The 19,418-nt window shown below is 38.1% G+C and overlaps 1 protein-coding gene across 5 annotated transcripts; it reads left to right on the forward strand.

The window, feature by feature from the left end:
* The first annotated feature begins 6 nt into the window (after positions 1-6).
* Positions 7-18,503, forward strand: RAB4A (RAB4A, member RAS oncogene family). Of its 5 annotated transcripts, none has more exons than XR_774056.1 (9): positions 7-129; positions 8,369-8,449; positions 9,657-9,771; positions 11,309-11,371; positions 12,601-12,755; positions 13,659-13,754; positions 15,790-15,950; positions 17,271-17,474; positions 18,023-18,503. XR_774056.1 is itself a non-coding variant. In XM_010562656.1 (8 exons), the coding sequence occupies exons 1-7, from the start codon at positions 99-101 to the stop codon at positions 15,903-15,905; spliced, it is 657 nt and encodes a 218-aa protein (XP_010560958.1). In that variant the 5' UTR covers positions 7-98; the 3' UTR covers positions 15,906-15,950; positions 17,271-17,993. The 5 variants fall into 5 exon arrangements, 1 of the variants encoding a protein (XP_010560958.1); XR_774058.1 differs by having other exon boundaries at positions 15,793-15,950; XR_774060.1 differs by lacking the exon at positions 13,659-13,754.
* The last annotated feature ends 915 nt before the right edge of the window (positions 18,504-19,418 follow it).

The raw sequence follows: 19,418 nt of genomic DNA on the forward strand, positions 1-19,418 counted from the left end.
CCGCTTCCCTCCCGGCTTCCCTCCCGGCCCGCTCGGCTCTGCCGGGCCGCGAGCCTCCGCCGGTCAGCAGCAGTCCCCGGGCGGGGGACGCTCCTGAAATGTCGCAGACTGCCATGTCCGAGACCTACGGTAGGAACCGGGGGTGGAGCGGGGGGGACCCTCCTCTTCCTTCTCCCCCCCGCCAGCTCCGGGCGAGCGGGCCGGGGCCCGGGCAGTCGCCTCCTGAGGAGCGGGGAGGCGGCGGCGGAGCAGGGTCTGAGGCGGTGTGGGGTGAGGAGCGCGGTTGCAGGCGGCGGTTCTGCGGGCTGGGGCGGGTGTGTCTGCCCCGGGTCAGGTGCGCTTGTCTTTTTTTGCCTGTTCTTGTGAGCTGCGTGCGCTGCAGCTGCCTTTGTTGCCCGGGCTGACATGGCAGCGAGCGTTCAGAGTTACCTTTCGTGGTGTGGAGGTGTTGACTCGAAACGTAAGTGAAATCTAGGCGAGGGAGCTACTTGTTAAGTGAATTCGGAAGGAAAGTTGCGGTGCGTGTCCTCTGGGAGAAGCTGCACGTTTCTGTCATTGGAGGTTGTGCTCTTTTGAGGGGCAAGTTAGGATTTCGGTCCTGTTGTCTTAGGTGTGCAAGCATCAAAAAGAACTGATTGTGAGAGTGAATTAGGGGGGGAAAAGATCAGTGAGTATCTTCGTACGTCCCTATGTTGGCATGGATGTCTGACTACTGCTGGTAGAAGAACACCTGAAGGAGTAAGTCGGAGTGCAGGCACTGACACAATGTATCTTCACTTCAAAGAGAAGTGAGGAGCTGAAAAAGTAAGCAGAGCTAGTATTGCTGCTAGTATTGCTGGCTAGGTGGAGGAGGTGGGAAGCAACTGAATAGTATTCATTTCTCTTCTTTATAAATTTGCTTGAAACAACTCAGCTTGAATCAATTTCGTTTTTCTCCCCTTCCCATAACATACAGTTCTGTAATATTTTGTAGTATAAAAATGCCATCATACATGTAAATGTATTCAAAGCCAAATGTGGTAGGTTGTTGGAGAGTAAGATCAGAATTGAATACTGTGACAAACCCTTTCACTTGACATTTTCTAGCTTTTTCTGTTGCAACATCTTATATTCGTTAGCTGTTCAGACTTTAGAGCTGGACTTGCATCCTCTTGCTCTTAGAGCAGAGTCTTGAAAATAAGGAATAGTTTGGATAACTAAAGCAAAATTGGACACAACAACTCTGCTAACTGTGAGGGAGGCTGGCATGGGCATCAGGAGTTCTTACTAGTAGGCTGACCCAATTGTTTCTGCTACGTAATTCAGTTTATTTTCAATTCCCTAGTCACCAGTGCTTAAGATGTTTTGTCCCACTGGTCAGTGCTTCGGTGTACAGCAAATGCACAGAACTAAGGGGCAAAATGAGGCAAGAGTGTGGGGCAGCCCTTGAAGTGCAAACCTTAGGATTTTAAGACCCTGCTTCTTTTTTCCATACTTTCTTGGAGCATGTAAAGCCTATATGTAGAAACCAGAGGGGTGTGCTTTGTAAATCTAGATTTGAGTTTGGATTAATTCTTCATGCTCTGAACTCTTGTGATGAAGAACTGGGATTGCTTTGGCTGTGCCTATAGTGGGATTAGTGGTCTCTAAGCAAATGGGTTGGTAGACAACCAGAGATGACAGAGGGACTTTCAGCGGTGCTCCTCTTTTGATGCTGTAATAGTAAGCAAGCTAAATAGATGATTGTATCTTGAAGAAGTACATTACAACTTTTTTTGCATTGTGCCAGAGAGGCAAAATATCGATTGTAAGCCCACTATAGCTGTTGATACTTACAGATTGTTTTGGTGTCCTAGAAAACAAGCCCTTAAAATTGAAGTTTTGCAGTTGTGGGTAGTTCCTTCTATTTGCTTAATTCTTGTTTGGTATATCTCTCTTTTAAGCTTCAGTGTTTGTTCTATTCATACATATGCTACAAAAATTCGGAGCTAAAATACTTGAGAAAGTCAAGGTTTAGAGTAGATAGAAGAACAAAAACTAAGTTATAACATAAAATTTAACAATGGCTATACTATCTCTGACCATAACAGTAATCAGTATCTAATTTTGCAGTGTCCTGTCCACATATGTAGCAGCCCAACTGACAGTTCAAAGTAAACAGTATGATGTGATAAAATTGTGGATCTTCTGTGCTGGATGAACTTTCTGGGATTTAATGTGCTCACTGTCCTAATAAAGCATGGTTTGCTTTTGACCAGCTGTTACAGTGATTGTCAAGGATGGTGGAATTATTAGGGCAGTTTCCCCCTGGTGACTGAGATCAGTGGCCACTGTATTGCCTCAGTGCTGGTATCCCTGTAGTTTCTGTCCTTGTAAATGCTTATTCATGAATTGGATTTTTCTTCTTACCGCCTGGATTATGACCCATTCTAATTATGTAACCTCAAGCTTTTCATCCCATAGAGAGAGGCTCAGGAAAGTGGTTGGTGGTTTTGTTTGGGGTTTTTTTAATGTCATTTTGCTGTCTGACTTCTGTGTGACTAATTTGGCTGTGAGGTTTCATTTTCTCTTCCCTTTGAAAGGGGGGGTATTTTTTTTGATATTTTTCTCAATCCATGAGAAATAAAGAGCCTTTCCTGTGGTCTGTCCTATCTGCCTATCATACTTCATTATACACCTCAGTTAATTTATGTGTCTCTTCCTGTTGTGGGATTTTTATTTTCCTCCCTGAGTTCTTTTCTCTGTGTCAAATTCTGTCTGCTTTGAAGCTTTTCTGTTCACCCAGTTTTCCCTACTGTTTCTGTCCCTTACTGTGATTCTTGTCTCTTCCCTCTTTTCAAACCGAGGTCTGTAGCCTCTTACAGTCTTGGCTCTAAATTCCCTGTTAGCAATCCATATTTTCTCTCCTATAGATCTATTTCATCAGTTGTATATCTTCTGTTCTTAGCTTTCTAATCTGTTTGTTTCCTATGTGATCAATTTATTTCCCTTACAAAGTGCCAAAACCAAAACAGTCACAAATAACAAGAAAACTCCATGAATTTTGAGTCTAAGCTTAGAAAGAACATTTTACTGCTGCTTTTGGGAGAGGAGGGTCATTCTTGACAAAGTTTATTTTATAACATTGGAAACAAATCTCTTATAGAAAAATTATTTTAACTCGTGTTTTCTGAGATGCAATGGCCTCTCTGTAGATAGTTACTATGTAACAACACATGCCTTCTCCTGCTTCCCAGTGCAAAGTGTACATGGCTTTGTGTTATCCTAGACATAGACTGACATAAAAATAGCTTAGCCTTAATGGGTAAATGCAAAACAGCCTTTGGATTTTAAATGGTAGAAAGATGGAAAAAGGTTGTACTACCTTTGAGTAAATGTGATATGTAAGATTCCAGTCAAATCTCTTCAGTACCTACTTCCCTGTGTTTTCTCCTCCAGTATCTACTATTCCCAGTCTGGTCACGTAAGTGTATCTATCTCTGTCATTGTCAGAGAATAGATAGTCTTTTTGTCCATTCAAAAATACTCCTTTTTCATCTGGACAATTTGATTCATCCTTTTCTCCCCATCCCATCCCCTTCCACTTATCTGATGGCCTCTGCATTTATCACCCTGGCCTTCAGTTTATTTCAAATTGATTTTATTGTTTAGAGGGCATAGCTTGTTTGCTTGTAAGGAAAGAAGATCTTCCCTCTTCCAAGTGTTCCTTATGCAGATTGGAATAGAGCCAGGTTTATCTGTTCTACCTGTTTGTCTTGTTAACTCTTACTGCTAGAGAAAGGAGTAAGCAGGGAGAATAGCTCTTCTTTTCTCTCATTTAGAGGCAGCATATGCCAGTAGGAATGCTTCAGAGCACTCTCTCCTTATGCAGACTTCTGCAAAACAGAAGATGTCTAACTACTAGAAGACTCTTTTTTCAGGGTGTGAATGAGAGAGTTTCCAAAGGGTCAGCCTTAGTGAATATAAGTTCTACTCTTTATCAAGGAGTTGGAAGAAGACTGAGTTGAGATTGAGGATATAATTGGGTTTCCCCCCCCCCTTCTGTATTAGCAAGCATATAAGAAACAATTTAATTCTCATTACATTTTAAAGACCAAGCTGCAATAGCTCAGAAGCTGTTCAATTTTTCCTTCTGCTGGCATAAACTTCAGTCAAAGGAGAAGGCTGGATGTCTGGAGATGGTTTCCACATCAGCCATGTGGTTTTGCTGGTACTTGAGTCAAAGCCCACAATTGTCTCCCTTCTCCTTTCCCCTCAGCTCCCCCTCCTTCCCACCCCCCCCAACCATGCAGTTTAGCTGCTGGTGCATCTTGGGGGTGGAGCCACACCTTTTCCCTTATGCTAGAAAGTAAGTTTTGTTCCCTGTACCCCCTACCCAGTTTAGGATCAGGTGATGCATGTAGCTCACAGAGGGGAGTAAGTTGTTTCTTTATATTGCCTTATTTCCTTTAACAGCCATGCTATGCTATCTTTCATCTCTTTATGCTTTCTTTAGTGCATGTCTTGTAACCCTTTTTCCTTTTGGCACAGAGTTCAGTTTTCGTCCTAAATCCTTTCTGTATATAATGATCTTATTTACAGGCACAGTACTTTAACTTTTCTAGACCTTTTCAGTAGCCAGCATGGTAGCAAGCATTTGTAACATCTGAATGATGCTGCTTTTCAGCTTTCCCATGAAGGAGGAACAACAGAATTCAAAAGAAAAACTTCTCTAGGGTGACAGCCTTGGCAGCTAACTGGAATGTTGGAGCTCAGAGCTGCTTTGTCAGTCGCAAAAAAAAAAAAAAAGCCTATGAAATGAAGTCACTTAACTCTTCTGGGAAGAGGACACCAAAAAGAAAAACTAGAGCAATTAAGCAGTAGCGCAAACACCAGAATAGGAGTTGCGTTGGGTGAAATTGCAAATAATTAATATATAAAAGTTTTTCCCGAGTGCGAGTACACAGTGATGTTACAGTTGGGCTGAAAGAAGCTATCTGTCCAATCTCATTCAGTTTCTGTGTTTCTGAACTGTGCTAAATTTTTAGATACATCTGTACAGTTCAAAGAGAAGATATTTCATGTCCTAAATCAAGCAATAAAATAAGTTATAAAAATGTAATTGATGTGGTTCCTGTTATCATACAGAATGACATTATAAGAAGGAAGATCCAGAATAACAAAATGAAAAATGTTCTCCCTGTTCTTACCTGGTATTACCTTACTCACTAATATGCTAGGCTGTGAACCTAAAAATTTGTTAAATATGTATATTTGTGATTTTTAGCATTGGCAAATCCCTTTTCTTGTCCTTCCTTGCAGTTGATTAAATGTGCAAAGTATTCCATATTTTCTGAAATGTGTTATCCAGTGCTTGTGGATAAACTGTTAACATAAGTCTAAAAGCCTTTTGCTATTTTGAACAATTTACATAAAATTGGCATTTAAACTGATAGAAGCACAGTTACATTTGTGAATGTAACTTGAAAGTGTCGTTTACGAGTCTACATGTGTTTGGAAACATTGCTGCAGCCTTTGGTGCAGAAAGGTTTTGATTTTTTTTATTAAAAGACTTTGATATTTCCATTCCATGGTAGAATAAAACACATTTCTCTTACTTTCATACTGTAAACAAGTGAATTGTAACTGCAGTTTCAAGTTTCACCTTAGAAAACTTGTTTGCTATTTTGCCAGAGGGAACTATATTTTTTTGTCTACTAAGTAAGCAGGTATTGAATTGGCATCTAAGTGATTTATTTGTAGGAAAGACACCCTTTTAAAGTTGTCTGGCACAATAGAATCTTGATAGGAATTGGGAGTCTATTATAAAGTGCTGATAGAATGTTATCAGTGTGAAGACATTAATATAAAATCCCCGAATATTGCTCTTGCTTTCAGAGCAAAATATAAAGCACCTCAACGTAAAACACGTCTGGAAAAATACACTGCTGTTCTGAAGCTATTCCAGATCAGTCCCTGACAGGAACACCGTTCTCTCAGATCTCTCACTGGCCTGCAGCCTGTCTGCACAGAAGGGAGCAGTGTGTTAAATTTGCTGTTCAGCATGGTTTTTTGGGTTGTAGCAGTATGGGTTCATGAACCACGTTTAACAACCAGTGCTTACAATCACAGAGCAAATTAGTGTAGGAATACAGTTTTGGTTTTATTCTTTTCCTGGTTTAGTTTTACAGTAGCTGTTATACTACTGTCAATAATAGGAGCCTTCCATGGAAAAAAGGAAGGCGGACTTAAATGTTGTAGTTTTTAACATGAAAAATCTGACAAACAGCATTCACCAGATACATAGGAGAACCAGTTTTAACTGGATTTCAGATTTATTTTTGGAAAAACTGCAGAGACCAGAAACAGATTATTTTAATTATGACTATGTCTCAGAACATCTCGCATTTTGAGGAACTCTCTGAAAGTGGTAAAAACAGTGAGATTACACACACCCACAGTAGTTTAAATATACAAAAAGGTACACAAGGCAGATAACTAGTGGTATTTGGACCATAAAAAGAGAACTTGGCTTTCTTTTAGAGATTAATTTTTTCTTAACCTAACACTTTGGGGCTATTTATGATACCTACATTTCATACTAAGGGTGAAGATTTGCTAGAATAAAGCATTCTCAGCTTCAGCGTGTTTTGCAGTTGAGGTGACATGAAGGGCCCTTCTTTACAGGAGATAACATGCAAAATTTTCACAACCTGAAGTAAAATCCTTTTTTGTAACTATTTTTTTGTCCAGAAAGCATGAGCAGCTGGGTGGGGGCGTGAAGAATGAGAGGCGTTTGGAACAGAATGTCTCAAGCGTGTAAATGGTCATATTTGTGAGCAAGAAACAGCAGTCTCTTTCTGAGGAGGGTAGAATACAGACTCTATACCAAGCCTGTTACAACATTTGAAACAAGAAAAATCACGCAAAGGTAAAATGTAAAAAAGAAAAATCCTCAGTAAAACACTACCTCATTTTAGATATGAATAAAATTTGGAAGACAGGTGAAGACAACGGATGGTGGACATTCTCAGGGCTCATACTCCTCTGTTTTGCTACTGACTTCTCAACAGGGGGAATTTTCTTACCATATGAGAAACTTGCTTGTTGCTTTTACTGTTGCTAGGGCTTGTTTATGATGTAACATAACAAATAACAATTCCTGCCTAAAGGGAGTGAGCATGGAGATTTGTGTGCATGTTAAATTCAATTTGTAAAACTAAAGACTCAAAAGTTCTGACAGTAATGTATCAGTGCTTTGACTTGCTTAACATAGTTTTATTATTTTTTTTATTCTGCCACCCCCTCGGCCAATATCTGTGTAACCCATTTGGCAGCTCTGAACCCTGTTAATGAAACTGATGTTAAGTTTTTATTTTTGTTGATATTGCAAACTTAATCCTTTTCATTGCATGCTTACCTGATGTCTTCTGGAGACCTGCTATATTTATAAGAAACTGTGCAATAAAGTGGTAAAGATGACTGTAAAAAAAGCTGCTGCTGGTATAAGAATAAATAGTGAATCTTGCACAATCTGTAAAGGTTGCCTTGATGGCTATATATTGGGGGGAAGCAATTGTAAACTTTCTAATCACAGTTTATCAGTGCATATGTTTGAGAATGGTAAGACAAGGAAGCTCTCTTCAGTCTTTAGCCAAACTGAAAGCAGATCTGGGGAGGTAGTATTAAAGCATTATATGTAACTGTTAAAGCAATACAAATGGACCATAAATCTTGAATACATGTATTACTAATGAGCACTGATGTAAATGGCTCATAAATAGGTAAAGTGCCAGAAGTACCTGTTTCTTAATTTGCCACATGGAGGAAATGTGAAAGCAGGCATCCCAGAATAAAAATTATTTGTTGCCTGTAAATTTTGTAAAGCTGGAACAACTACAGTATTTTTCTATAAGTATTAAAACAAAGTATGAGTATTAAGCAGTTAATGTAGAGAAGTTCAAATGAATATGAATAAAATAAAATTTTAAAAAATTCTTAAAAGTACAAAAACATAGATTTTAAGAAGCGGCATCATTACATAGGACATTTGTACTGACTATAGTTAATAGCTTACTCTTAAAACAGGTTGCTGGAATACATGCCAGCCATATGCCTGTAATTCAGCCTATTTTAACTGAATTCAAATTCAGCCATTTCCATCTCTTCTTGTCATTCTTGTATCGCCATAAATAACGTTCTTAGCTCTTACTTTGCAACATCACTATTGACTGCATTGGGTTATTCTTCAGATTTATTGTTATTTTGCTAATTTTGTCATCTATTCCCTTCTCTTTGGAATAACAGCTAGTAGAGAATAGCTGGCTTGTGTACTTGGACTTGTGACAAAAATCTGAGTGCATACTAAAATTTAGCTTTGGGATTTTTTTTTTTGTCTTTGACTCTTCAGATTTCCTGTTTAAGTTCTTGGTCATAGGAAATGCTGGAACTGGAAAATCCTGTTTACTACACCAGTTTATTGAAAAGAAATGTAAGTACATGTCAGCGCAGTAAGAGTTCTCCATTGCTTTACCACAGATGAAGGCTCTGCCTACATGAGTATCTATCATTTGTATGGAAGTTCCAGTAATTCTCTTATTTATATAGATGAAGATTTTGACTGAGAATTATGTTCAGAACCATGCTGTAAATCTTTATTGCTCACTGTTTGCCTCTGATCAAAAGCCTGATATTGAGCAGTATTCGCTATTACTCTCAACTAAATATAATGGGATGTTGATGAAAATACAGACTTAAATTTTTAAGAATTATATCTTGTAGCTATAAGCTTCCCTAGATATATAGTAGAGACTTGGATCTTTTTTCTAAGATACTGAGCAGATAAAAGAAAAGTTGAATTGCTTGAGTAGATTTAGAAAGCCTGTAGTCTCTAAATACATAGATACTTCGTGTTCTTTAAGGACAGTGTTCTATGATAAATACTGGTAGAGACTCCATTGTAAATGTTATTTAGAGATGAACAGATGATATAAAAGAAAATTTCCTGTCAGGTAGTGCATTTATCATCATGATTAAACAAAGATAATATGCACTTAGAAACCTTTGTAAATCTAAGGTGACTGTTATCTTTCTTAACCAAACAGTAATTCACCTTATCTCTTGAGGAATAGCTCTAGGCTAGTAATGTGTAATCACTAAGGAACATAGCGTGGTTCTATGATTGAACTTGAGCCGTGACCTTGTTTCTAGTAAGGGCAGTTGTATATTGCTGAGAATCTCTGATATCAACAGTGTACACAGAGCAAGTATCTTAACTTTGTGCTTTAAAGAAGTAACTCTTGCTTATTTATGGGCAAGACTGTGTCTTTGTGTTCTGCACTTTTCCATGAATTTTAATTTTAAATTGCATCAAAATATTAGAAAACACAGTTGGGGGGGAAAAAAAGCATACAAAAGTTATCTTGGTGTTTATGAATGTGAACTGGGAATGATTTGATTAAGGCAGGGCCTTTCTAGTAGTAATTTTGAATTGAATAAGCTGTTCAGAAATTGTAAGAATGTTTATTTCTGCATGGTGGCAGTAGACTTATGAGTGGCACTGAATTTGATGGTTCAGGAAGTAGTTTGTAATTTGAACACTGAGGAGTTTTGATAATACCTAAATTGGATTATGTAAAAACTAATTATTCACTCTAAATATTCTCCAAGTAAGTCTGGTTTTATTTCTCTTTTTGTAGTCAAAGATGACTCAAATCATACTATAGGAGTGGAATTTGGTTCAAAGATCATAAATGTTGGTGGAAAGTATGTAAAATTGCAGATATGGGATACAGCAGGACAAGAGAGATTCAGGTACCCTTTTCAATCATTTTATTAAGTGTTTGTTATGAAATTGTTGCTGTGGGTGTTGGGTATTATTTATCCCTGCTTATAAATAGGCTTAGTTTCTTGGTCAGTGGAATTGTTTGTCCACTTTCATATTATTAACTAGGCCAGATCTTCCAACTTGGACATAGTGACATAGATATGTTGATTTCAGTAAAGCAATGCTGCTGTGCAGGATCAGAGGTTCTGCCCTTTCTTTCATTGGGTATTTTCTGTGATAGTTAAGGTATACAAGTAGAATATTTGGCTAAAAGTTTGTTCACCAGCCAAACTCGGAATAGGTTTTTAACTATGTGTGCTTAACTCTGTGTTTAGAAGACTTTCTATTGTTTGGAATAAGTAAATGCCAGGAAGTTGTAAGCTGTTCAAAATCTGCGTGAGAACAATTTCATAGTATAATATTATTTTATTGGGGGGTGGGGGAGATCAGTTGTCAAGTTCACTTGGCTAAATACACTTCTAGAAAGTCTGAGATCTCTTTAAGTTTATTAAAGAAAGAGTAATGTATTTGTTGGCTTAGAACCACCAATGTACTTTTAATGCTGTATTTTAGCTGTGTCATACATCTGAGGCATAGATCAAACTCACTAAAGATCTAATGTATTCCTAAGTACATTCACTGTCAAATAGGACATCATTTTTTATTTTTGGGGGGGGTTGTGTGGGGGAGGTTTCTTTGGTTTGGGAGGGGTGGGCCAGTGGTTAACAGAGGTGAGCATGGTGGTAGAAGTCTGAGTAATGGGCAGCAATCCAGGTAAATGTCCTCTGTTAGACAAGTTCTTTGGATACATCCGTGACTAGGTAAAGCTGGGTAGTGCTGCGTAGTCTCTGTTAATGAGATCTCTTCAGTGTGTTAGCCAAATATCCTGGGATTCTGAGGAGCTTGGAGGCTCTGTACTTTCAGAGGCTTGTGCAAATGCTGCTCTTTCAAGTTCAAAGTGCTCACAGGCTTGCAGGTCCTTTTTTTCTTGTTGCTTTTTGTAATCTATCTAATTCTTTTTTTTTAAGGCTGATCACACTTCTGCATACTTAGCAGTTTTTCTCTTCTTCCTCTGCCTTCTGAAGGATGCTTTGCTTTGCTTTCCTTGCCTCCTCCTCTTCAACTTAAGGAGTCTTAAATTGTTCAGTTACAGCTACTTTGGTTGCTCTCACTGCTGAGAGTTCAAACATAAGTTAATTATGCTGTTTTCATGCCACAGATGTCACCATCAGCTCCCAGTTCTGTATCAGGCCATATAGTGTGATGATATGTGTAGCTTCAGCAGCACACAGGTCATAAGGGACTTTGAGAATCCCTGTACAGCTATATTTAGTGAAAGTGCTTCGTCAAAAGTCTAGTTGTAAATAGTGTGCTGCTGCACAGCTGATAATGTAATCTAAAACCCACATTTTATTTTAAATATGTAAATGAGAATTCGGTTTCATAATATAGATTGCATTATATTAACCCAGATTTGAAACAATGAAGATATTGCAGAAATGTACATCTGTAATTCTATTTCAGGTCTGTAACAAGGAGTTACTATAGAGGAGCTGCAGGTGCTTTGCTTGTCTATGATATAACCAGGTAAGAAAGCTAGCAACTCTTTTGCTTATAGACTACCAGATACAATTAATGCATAATGATTCCTCCCCAAGTACCTAATCCTCTGATGGAAAATGAGCAGGAAGAAAAGAAAATAAGTATAAAAAGTACTTCTGGTATAGTGCATATTTAAGTTTTGGAACTTGCTTACATGAGATATTGTGAATGTCAAAAATGTAAACAGTCTCAAAGGATTAGACAAATACATGGGAATTGGTCCACCAGTAGCTGTTGTAATCATGGTGGACTACATGCAACCACTGGCTCAGGAAGCCTTGCGAAAGACACTAAGAGCAGACTTTAGTCACTTTTAACCAAGGTGGTACACCCCTATCTGTGGAAACTGCTTAATAGTATGCTGGTGTAACAGGTCATCCTCTGGAGAAGCTAGGTCTACCTACAAATTCCTTAACTATAGCCCAAAATTCTGTTTGTCTCTGCATCTTTTAACATTTTATCATTATAGGCAGCCAATAGGAATACCTTACCATTACACATTTCCACTTTTTTTCCTGGCCACCGTTGATGGATATTTGTCAGATAAGTTTTGTGTTGATTAATGATGATTCGCTAGATCTGTTGCTTTTTGTCCTGTGAGTGGACTGTTCTCCTCTGAGCAGTCTTTGAAATCTGTGGTTTGTGCTTAAGGTCAGTTGGACTCATATGTCAGTCTTACCGCTTGAAGGCTTTATCTGTGACCACCACTACAATGACTAATGGTGTGTGCAGGGTAACTCCCTGCAGTATTATTGGTCTTGACACAAATGTGAAAGTTCAGGCATGTGATTCTCCACAAGTTTAGTAAATTCTTACAATCTGACCTGAAACTTAAGTATCAGTTGAGTTATTGTTTAACATGGAATTCATTTTGTTACCCCAAAATTTCATATGCAAAAGGCTGAAACTAGATTAGTGCTTAAAATTTTAGCTTTTCACATTAACAGGGTATTCTGTAATTGTGTGTATTTATTTATATTTTGTGGTTGATTTAGTTTTGCTTTTGAAAAACTTGAAGCTTTTAAATAGTTTCATGAAGGAACTTGATACTCTTTTCAGTTCAGAGCTGGCATACTGAGATGTGTAGGTGACTTGCCTGACTAGCAGCAATTTGTTGTTTGCCGCAAATAGAGATTTGCCTTCTGAGTTTTAGTTTGGTGATCTGTTCATGAGAACTGAGTGTGTTCTAATAAAGGATGTCATTTTCTACATAGCCGGGAAACCTACAATGCGCTTACTAATTGGTTGACAGATGCAAGAATGTTAGCAAGTCAAAATATTGTGATAATACTCTGTGGAAACAAAAAGGATCTTGATGCAGATCGTGAAGTTACTTTTTTAGAAGCATCCCGGTTTGCACAAGAAAATGGTAAGTAGTACAAAATCTTCATGTAGCATTCAAAGATACTTAATACTTAATTTAATTTTTGTGCAGTTAGGGAGTACTTTGGCCACTGTACCTTGTCAAGTATCTACAGAGAAGAAAGTTCTGTCAGTACATGAGGCAGAGAGAGAGGACAGTGCCTGCAGTGAAAACTACATGTACTATTTAAGTCTTATTACCAGTGATTCTTTCAGTCGCAGCTGCTACTTAAAGAATACCTTTTATGTGGAGATATATTCCCTAGGGAATGTAATACAACTTTGGGTATTGCCTTGCCTCTAAAGGACTGAGGAGAAAATGAAGAGCACGATTTCCTAGTTTTCAGCATCTTATAGAATCTATGGATCATAGGCAAGGTTGGATGGGGTGTGCTGCAGTTGGAAGCAGTGAGTTTTACTCATGGGAAACTGAGTTCAGTGCACGGCATGGATCCAGAGGACTGCTACCTAGTCTGTAGCATTCAGAATTTCCCATCTGAGGACACATTTCTGTGGCAGCTAAACCCAGTCTCAGTCTGAGCTTCTGTGCTGCAGTCCTGCCATCAGTAAAATCTGGTTTTGCTTTTATAAATAGTCTTTTCTACCAACTATGGCTAATGGCTGTCCTTTTGCATATAACTTTCTATTAATGGGTGACTATGTGAAGTTCTTTGGTTTCATGCACAGCCTGGGTTATTATCTTTGGATTCCAACTTTCTAGGGTTAATGTATAAATTCCAGAGGAAATTTTTTGTGGTTTTGCCATCAAAAGCTAATTTTTCCCGACCATACTATTTGACAATAGTTCTCCTTAAGAAAATTTTTATTGTTCCTAGCTTTAATGCTTTGAATTACTACATCAGATATTACAGACTTGTTTTGAGATTTGTTTTTCTGGTGTCAAATGCAGAGCTGATGTTCTTGGAAACAAGTGCACTAACGGGGGAAAATGTTGAAGAGGCCTTTGTACAGTGTGCAAGAAAAATACTCAATAAAATTGAATCAGGTAAATTGAGATTTATTTTCTTTTAAAGTTTTGGGGTTTTTTTCCCTTGAAAACGAAAAGTACACATGGAAGTAGCGCCATTTGAAGTTCTCCAACAGAATTAACACAAAGAACCAAAATTTCATGGTCGTAGAATAACCCATTTGGTTTATATCTGCTTCCCATATGTTTTAATAGGAATGGATGTCTAATTCAGATCTGTATATCTAAAAGGAGGGGTGCTGTGAATTATGGATGTTTTTACACAGTGTTTATCTTAAACAGTTAACTCGGTGTAGGTTGTGCATTCTGTGGGTTGCTGTGTCCCTACAAACATCAAGCCTGACATTAGGCAGTTTTAGCAATGCAAAATAAAAACCTAGTATCAGGGTGGACATAACTTTTAATCCTGCTTCTCATACATAGCAGGAAATAACAGTCAAGAGAACTTGAACAGTGATACTGAAAATTTCAGAGATGTTTCCTAGCAACCATGTTTCTTTGAAGTGACCTTCCTGCCTCTCGGTTGAAACCATTTTTACTTTTGCAGATCTAGAAATATACCAGAAGCTTCTCAGCGCAAGTGGGCAGGTTTCTATTGGAGGCAGGCTCCTAAGTGTTAGGTGTCATTACAGCTAATTTGCATTTCAGTTTTCCTCTCATATTCTAGCTGTTTGATATCTTCAAAGTTTTAAGTATTGGCTATATTGAAAAGTCTGTCTCAGACTCTAATTACATATTTTGAATGCCAAACACAATTTTTTAGATTAAAAGAATATGGTATTTTTATAGGAATTTCCTGATTGCTACATCAAATCAATGGCAAACAGAAGCTTTCATCTTAAAACAAAAAAAAAGCAAACAAAAATCCAAACCAAAAAGCAAAGTATAGCTAGTTTCTCATGATACTGTAGTGCCATGACTGATTTAAAGAGGTATTACCATAACAGAGGTAAGTCCTACTTTCAGTGAGCTCCTCCTGTTTTCTTTGTGCCAGCACACATGCATTGAATCATGGAAAAATTGAGACTGGAAAGAACCTATGGAGGTCTCTAGTCCAGCCTCCTGTTTAAAGTACATTCAGGTTCAGAGTGAGAGCAAGTTGCCTGGGGCTTGTCGAGGCACATTTTTATATGCTCCAGGAATGGAGATTCCACAGCCCCTCTGGGCAGTATGTCGCAGTGCTAGCCAATTGCTGCTATCTACCTAGTCAGCCCCCAGCCTGTACCAGTGCTTGGGCTTGTTCCATCACAGATGCAGAGCTCTGTATGTGTAGTTGCTCAATTTCATGAGGTTCCTGCTAACCTGTTCCCTTGGCTTAGCCAAGGTCTTTCCTGAATGGCAGCCCTACTCTTGAGCTATCAACTGGTCCCCTCAATGTAGTGTCATCTGCTAACTTACAAAGCGCTCACATGTGTGCGATGAACCTGAATAAGTGATCTGAATTACTCACAGGGATTCTTTTTTTTATTGTTGTTTGGTGGTTGGTTGTTTGGGTTTTTGGGGGTTTTTTTTTAAGACTAAATGCTTCTAATCTTGGCCAGTTTACCATACAGCCATAAGAACATTTCTGTAGGCGCAGGGTATGGAGTAGGCAGAAATGGATACCACAAGTAGGGAAGGTTGAGATAATTTCCTCTGGGGGCAGTGCTTTATGGAATCCTACTGTCAGATTGATCCATTTTTGTTTGGCTTGTTGTCTGCAGTACTCCTTTCTTTGCACATTAGTCTCTGAAAGCAGGTCTCTTTTAAACAGTGTTCACAGGAAACATTTTGAACATTTCCTTTGTTAGAAGCAGTTAGTGCAAATACATTTCTTGTTGCAGCTTAACTTGGAGACAAACCGCTTTGTCATGGCTAAGGGCACACAGTTGAAATTACAGGAGAAAATGATACAGGTTTGGAATTGCCCAAAAGTAAACAGAATTGCTATAGATCTCTCTGTAACTAAAGCAGAATATCATTATGCATTTTTTGAATCTAATGTTGTCAGTTAAACTGGAATGTATTATTTACATGTGATCCATCTTCTTGTGACCATTTTGTTTCTCATCAGGAGAATTGGATCCAGAAAGAATGGGCTCAGGTATTCAGTATGGAGATGCTGCCTTGAGACAGCTGAGATCACCACGTAGAGCACAAGCAGAAAGTGCTCAAGAATGTGGGTGTTAAAGAAACAAAACACAAAATCCCAAATACTTACTTTAGATACAGAAGGTAAGGTTACAAAAATCTCAGGATGTTGGGTAAATTACCATATTTCATATATGTGCTGTATGGAGTGCTTGGCTTTTTCACAGCCTGTAAAGTAACATAGAATCTAGTGAAATAATGCACAGTAGAATGGATTATTTTTTTATACTCTGATTTTTCTTCTACCCTCTGCCCACTAAAGCAAGACTAGTGGTCTTACTGAAGTATTTCTAGATCTTTGCTTACTCTGAGTAATGCTGTGGAAAACATTTTAAAATTCTGTATTTCTGAAATGCATTATAGCCCTAATAGTTACTTAATGCACCGTAGAGAAGGTGAATCATTTCTGTTGTATCATGGGCAAATATTACTAGAAATGAGAATTCACAAAATATATGGTGCAATATTATCTCCAAAGCTATTATGTAGCCTTTTCTGAAAATAGGAATTTTAACGACTGAGACTTGAAAATTAAAGGAAATACTGGATTTCAAAGTCCCACTGACTTTTTTTTCCTGCTACCTAAAAGCAGCCTGAAGTCGTTCTGATTCCTGTCTGCTATGAGCAGAATTGTAAACGAGAGAATAGTAGTAGTTGCTGCTTAAGCAGTGTTGTCATCTAAAGTAGCTCTTCTAGGACTGTTTCAGCCTGTGAAGGGGTGTACAGTCTTCTAAAAGTCTTCCAAAGACATTCTTCAGAGAAAGTGAGATTTTTCCCTTTAGCAGTGGCAGTGGCAGGGGAAGAGACATAAAAGTCACATAACCTACTCCTAAGAACAGCTTGGTGGTTAGTCTTTCTTATAAATAGTTGTCTTTAAGACACTTCTCAATAGCCATGGATTTTACTTAACTCCTTGCAGTACGTAAGTGATCCTTTCTCCCTGTGTAGTTAATTATTCTGACATAATTAATCCTTATTTCTGTAATACGAGGACAGTGATATCGCATTAAACAAGTACTGCAGGCATAGTTACTGCATCATTTTTACTGTATTCATTTTTTATCTGTTTGAGCTGTGCACACCAGCAGAACCTTTAGAGAACGTTAAATAAGGCAGCATACAATTCTACAGTCTCCTGCTTTGTTCTGTATTCTGGGAGCTTAGCTCCCAATTAAAGCTCAGAATTTTAAATAAATGGATCGGAATTGTTGAACTGCTTTCCTCCCTTATTTTCCTCCTATAAAATATCATCCTTCAACTAAGAGACTGCTGGAAAAGGGCATTAATGTAGTCCAACTTTGGTATGGCTCTACAGGAGTGAATATTTATTGATCTTATTTCAAGTGTTGAGTTTTCAGAGTGACCAGATGTAGATAATTGATGGAGTTCTTGTGTATTTTACAGCTGTCCTTGCAAATGGTGTTTGAAGAAACAGAAAAGCTTGAAGGCTATGCAGTTTTTAAAAACATCTTTCCACTAGCTACAAACAGAGCAGACCACTGCTGAGAGAAAGGTGTACCATGTGGTGTGGGGCAGGAATGTTCACATGACACGAAAGTCTGCAAAGTGAACTTGATAATTTGGTGGACAATATTAAGACTCATACCTGTATGTAAACATTTTCCATTACCTATTTTTGTTCTTTCACCTCTAGTTTAAAGCATTGCTATATACTGTAAATAATGTAACAGTAAATTTACAAAGCATGGTATACTTATGTATGCTGATAGAATGTTGCACTACAAGCAGTTTAATATTTTATTTTTTTATCATATAAACAAATCTAACTGAGGTAGGCTTTGTCATGTTTGTTTGTTGCACAATAGTTTATATTTATGACCTGGATTATAAAACCACTGGCACTGTCAGTGAAGGGTGGTTGTTTTATTTTTTCCTACTTAGTTTGCCACATACTAACAAGCTGTTGACATAACTGATTCTCAACATATGTTTAGGACCCATACTTATGTTTACGAGTATGTCAAGTTGGAAGAGTAATTTTTATTGATGTTCACATATCCTGTTTTATCACAGTTCTTAACTTCTGAAGCTCTTTTATCAAATTTCAGAAGTTTAGAAAAAATACTTTTTAAGTCTCTCAAATGGCTGTTGACTGACTTGGATTTTTTTTTTCTTGGTCCTGATGTTTTGTATAGCACTGACATCATGAAGGTGGAATGTATATGTGAACAGAACTGTGCATCTTCTGTGTGTGTTGCAATTCTAGGGCAGGGGCATGGGCTTATGGAGAATTATCGCAGCAGGAATTCTGACCTCTTATCACAAACAGAGCAATCAGCTGTGGAAATATGATCTCTGTTGAAGCATACATGGTGAGGTACAAACTGAACCCAAATGGGTGGTTCTAAAATACCCTGAATGTATGAAATTTAAAATACTAATTTCAAACATTCATAAAGTACAGTTAAGAGCTTGAACTTTAAAATTAGACTTTAAAATTAGGAACTTGGTCTGTCCTGCTGGAGCTCTACCTTTTGAACTTCATGTGAGTGCACTGCTATATGCAATGCTGTCCACATTGCCCCCAGGAGACTTGCGTGATGGGAGAAAAAATAAGCGTACTACTTCAGTAGTTCTTTCTTCCTGTGAAACTCATCAAGGGGAATTTCAGCCTTGGTACTGTGTTTGGGGTTAAAACACAATTCAGACTTTCTTTCCTGCCCTCTTTTTATTGTGGGGAAGAGACATGGGGCAAGAGATTAGGAATCCTGTCCTCATTCCTCAGCTGGAGACAGAAGAGGAAGAGACTTGCATAGGGTCCAAGAGGGAGGACCAAACCACAAGTATTGCATATCACTTTTACAGTGCCATGACAACTGACCAGGTAAGAGACCTGTGGCTTTTCCTTTGCCAGATAAGGAGCTGCAGAACTATGCTAGTGTTTCTGGAGGTAGCTGAATTCAACCAATTCATTGGGGCAATTTCACATGCACTGATGGGAAGCACTGGTGATGTTTTTACTCAGTTAGTTGTATAACTAGAAATGGGATGTCTCCTTGGAAGTGCAAATTAACACAAAATAATTAATTTGATCAGAACCCAGTATTGAAATTCCAAGGTCAAACATGCTGTATTATTTTCTATATATGAATCTTTTCTATTTAAGGGTTATTTGTCAAATGCATGTTTAAAAACCAAACCAGAAAACAGAACTGATGCTGTAGTTTAGAGGGCAGTTAAAGCACAAGAGCAAAGCAAGAATGCTACACAGAGGTATACCGTCGTTCATGGAATTAGAATTGTGTTTAAAACTATTCCCTTTGTTGTGACATTTTTGGTTCAAATGGATGCTTATCTGAAAACTATATACCTTAGGTCATCTCTGAATTAAAAGGAATTAAGTTTGCTTTGTACTTGAAAAGCCTAGGTTTAGTTTTAAAAAGGCTGTTAGGTCTAGACTTTTATGTTTTATCTCTCTCCTATGTATCTTGTTATGTTTAGGACTGGATTTGTTATGTAACTGGTAACAATTATTCCCAAGGAGTATTCTCTTCCTGGTAAAAGTGTATTTTTGAAGCAGCTCAAGTGTGC

This window comes from Haliaeetus leucocephalus, unplaced genomic scaffold (assembly GCF_000737465.1).
Source record: "Haliaeetus leucocephalus isolate CR32 unplaced genomic scaffold, Haliaeetus_leucocephalus-4.0 Scaffold162, whole genome shotgun sequence".
Classification (NCBI taxonomy): Eukaryota; Metazoa; Chordata; class Aves; order Accipitriformes; family Accipitridae; genus Haliaeetus; species Haliaeetus leucocephalus.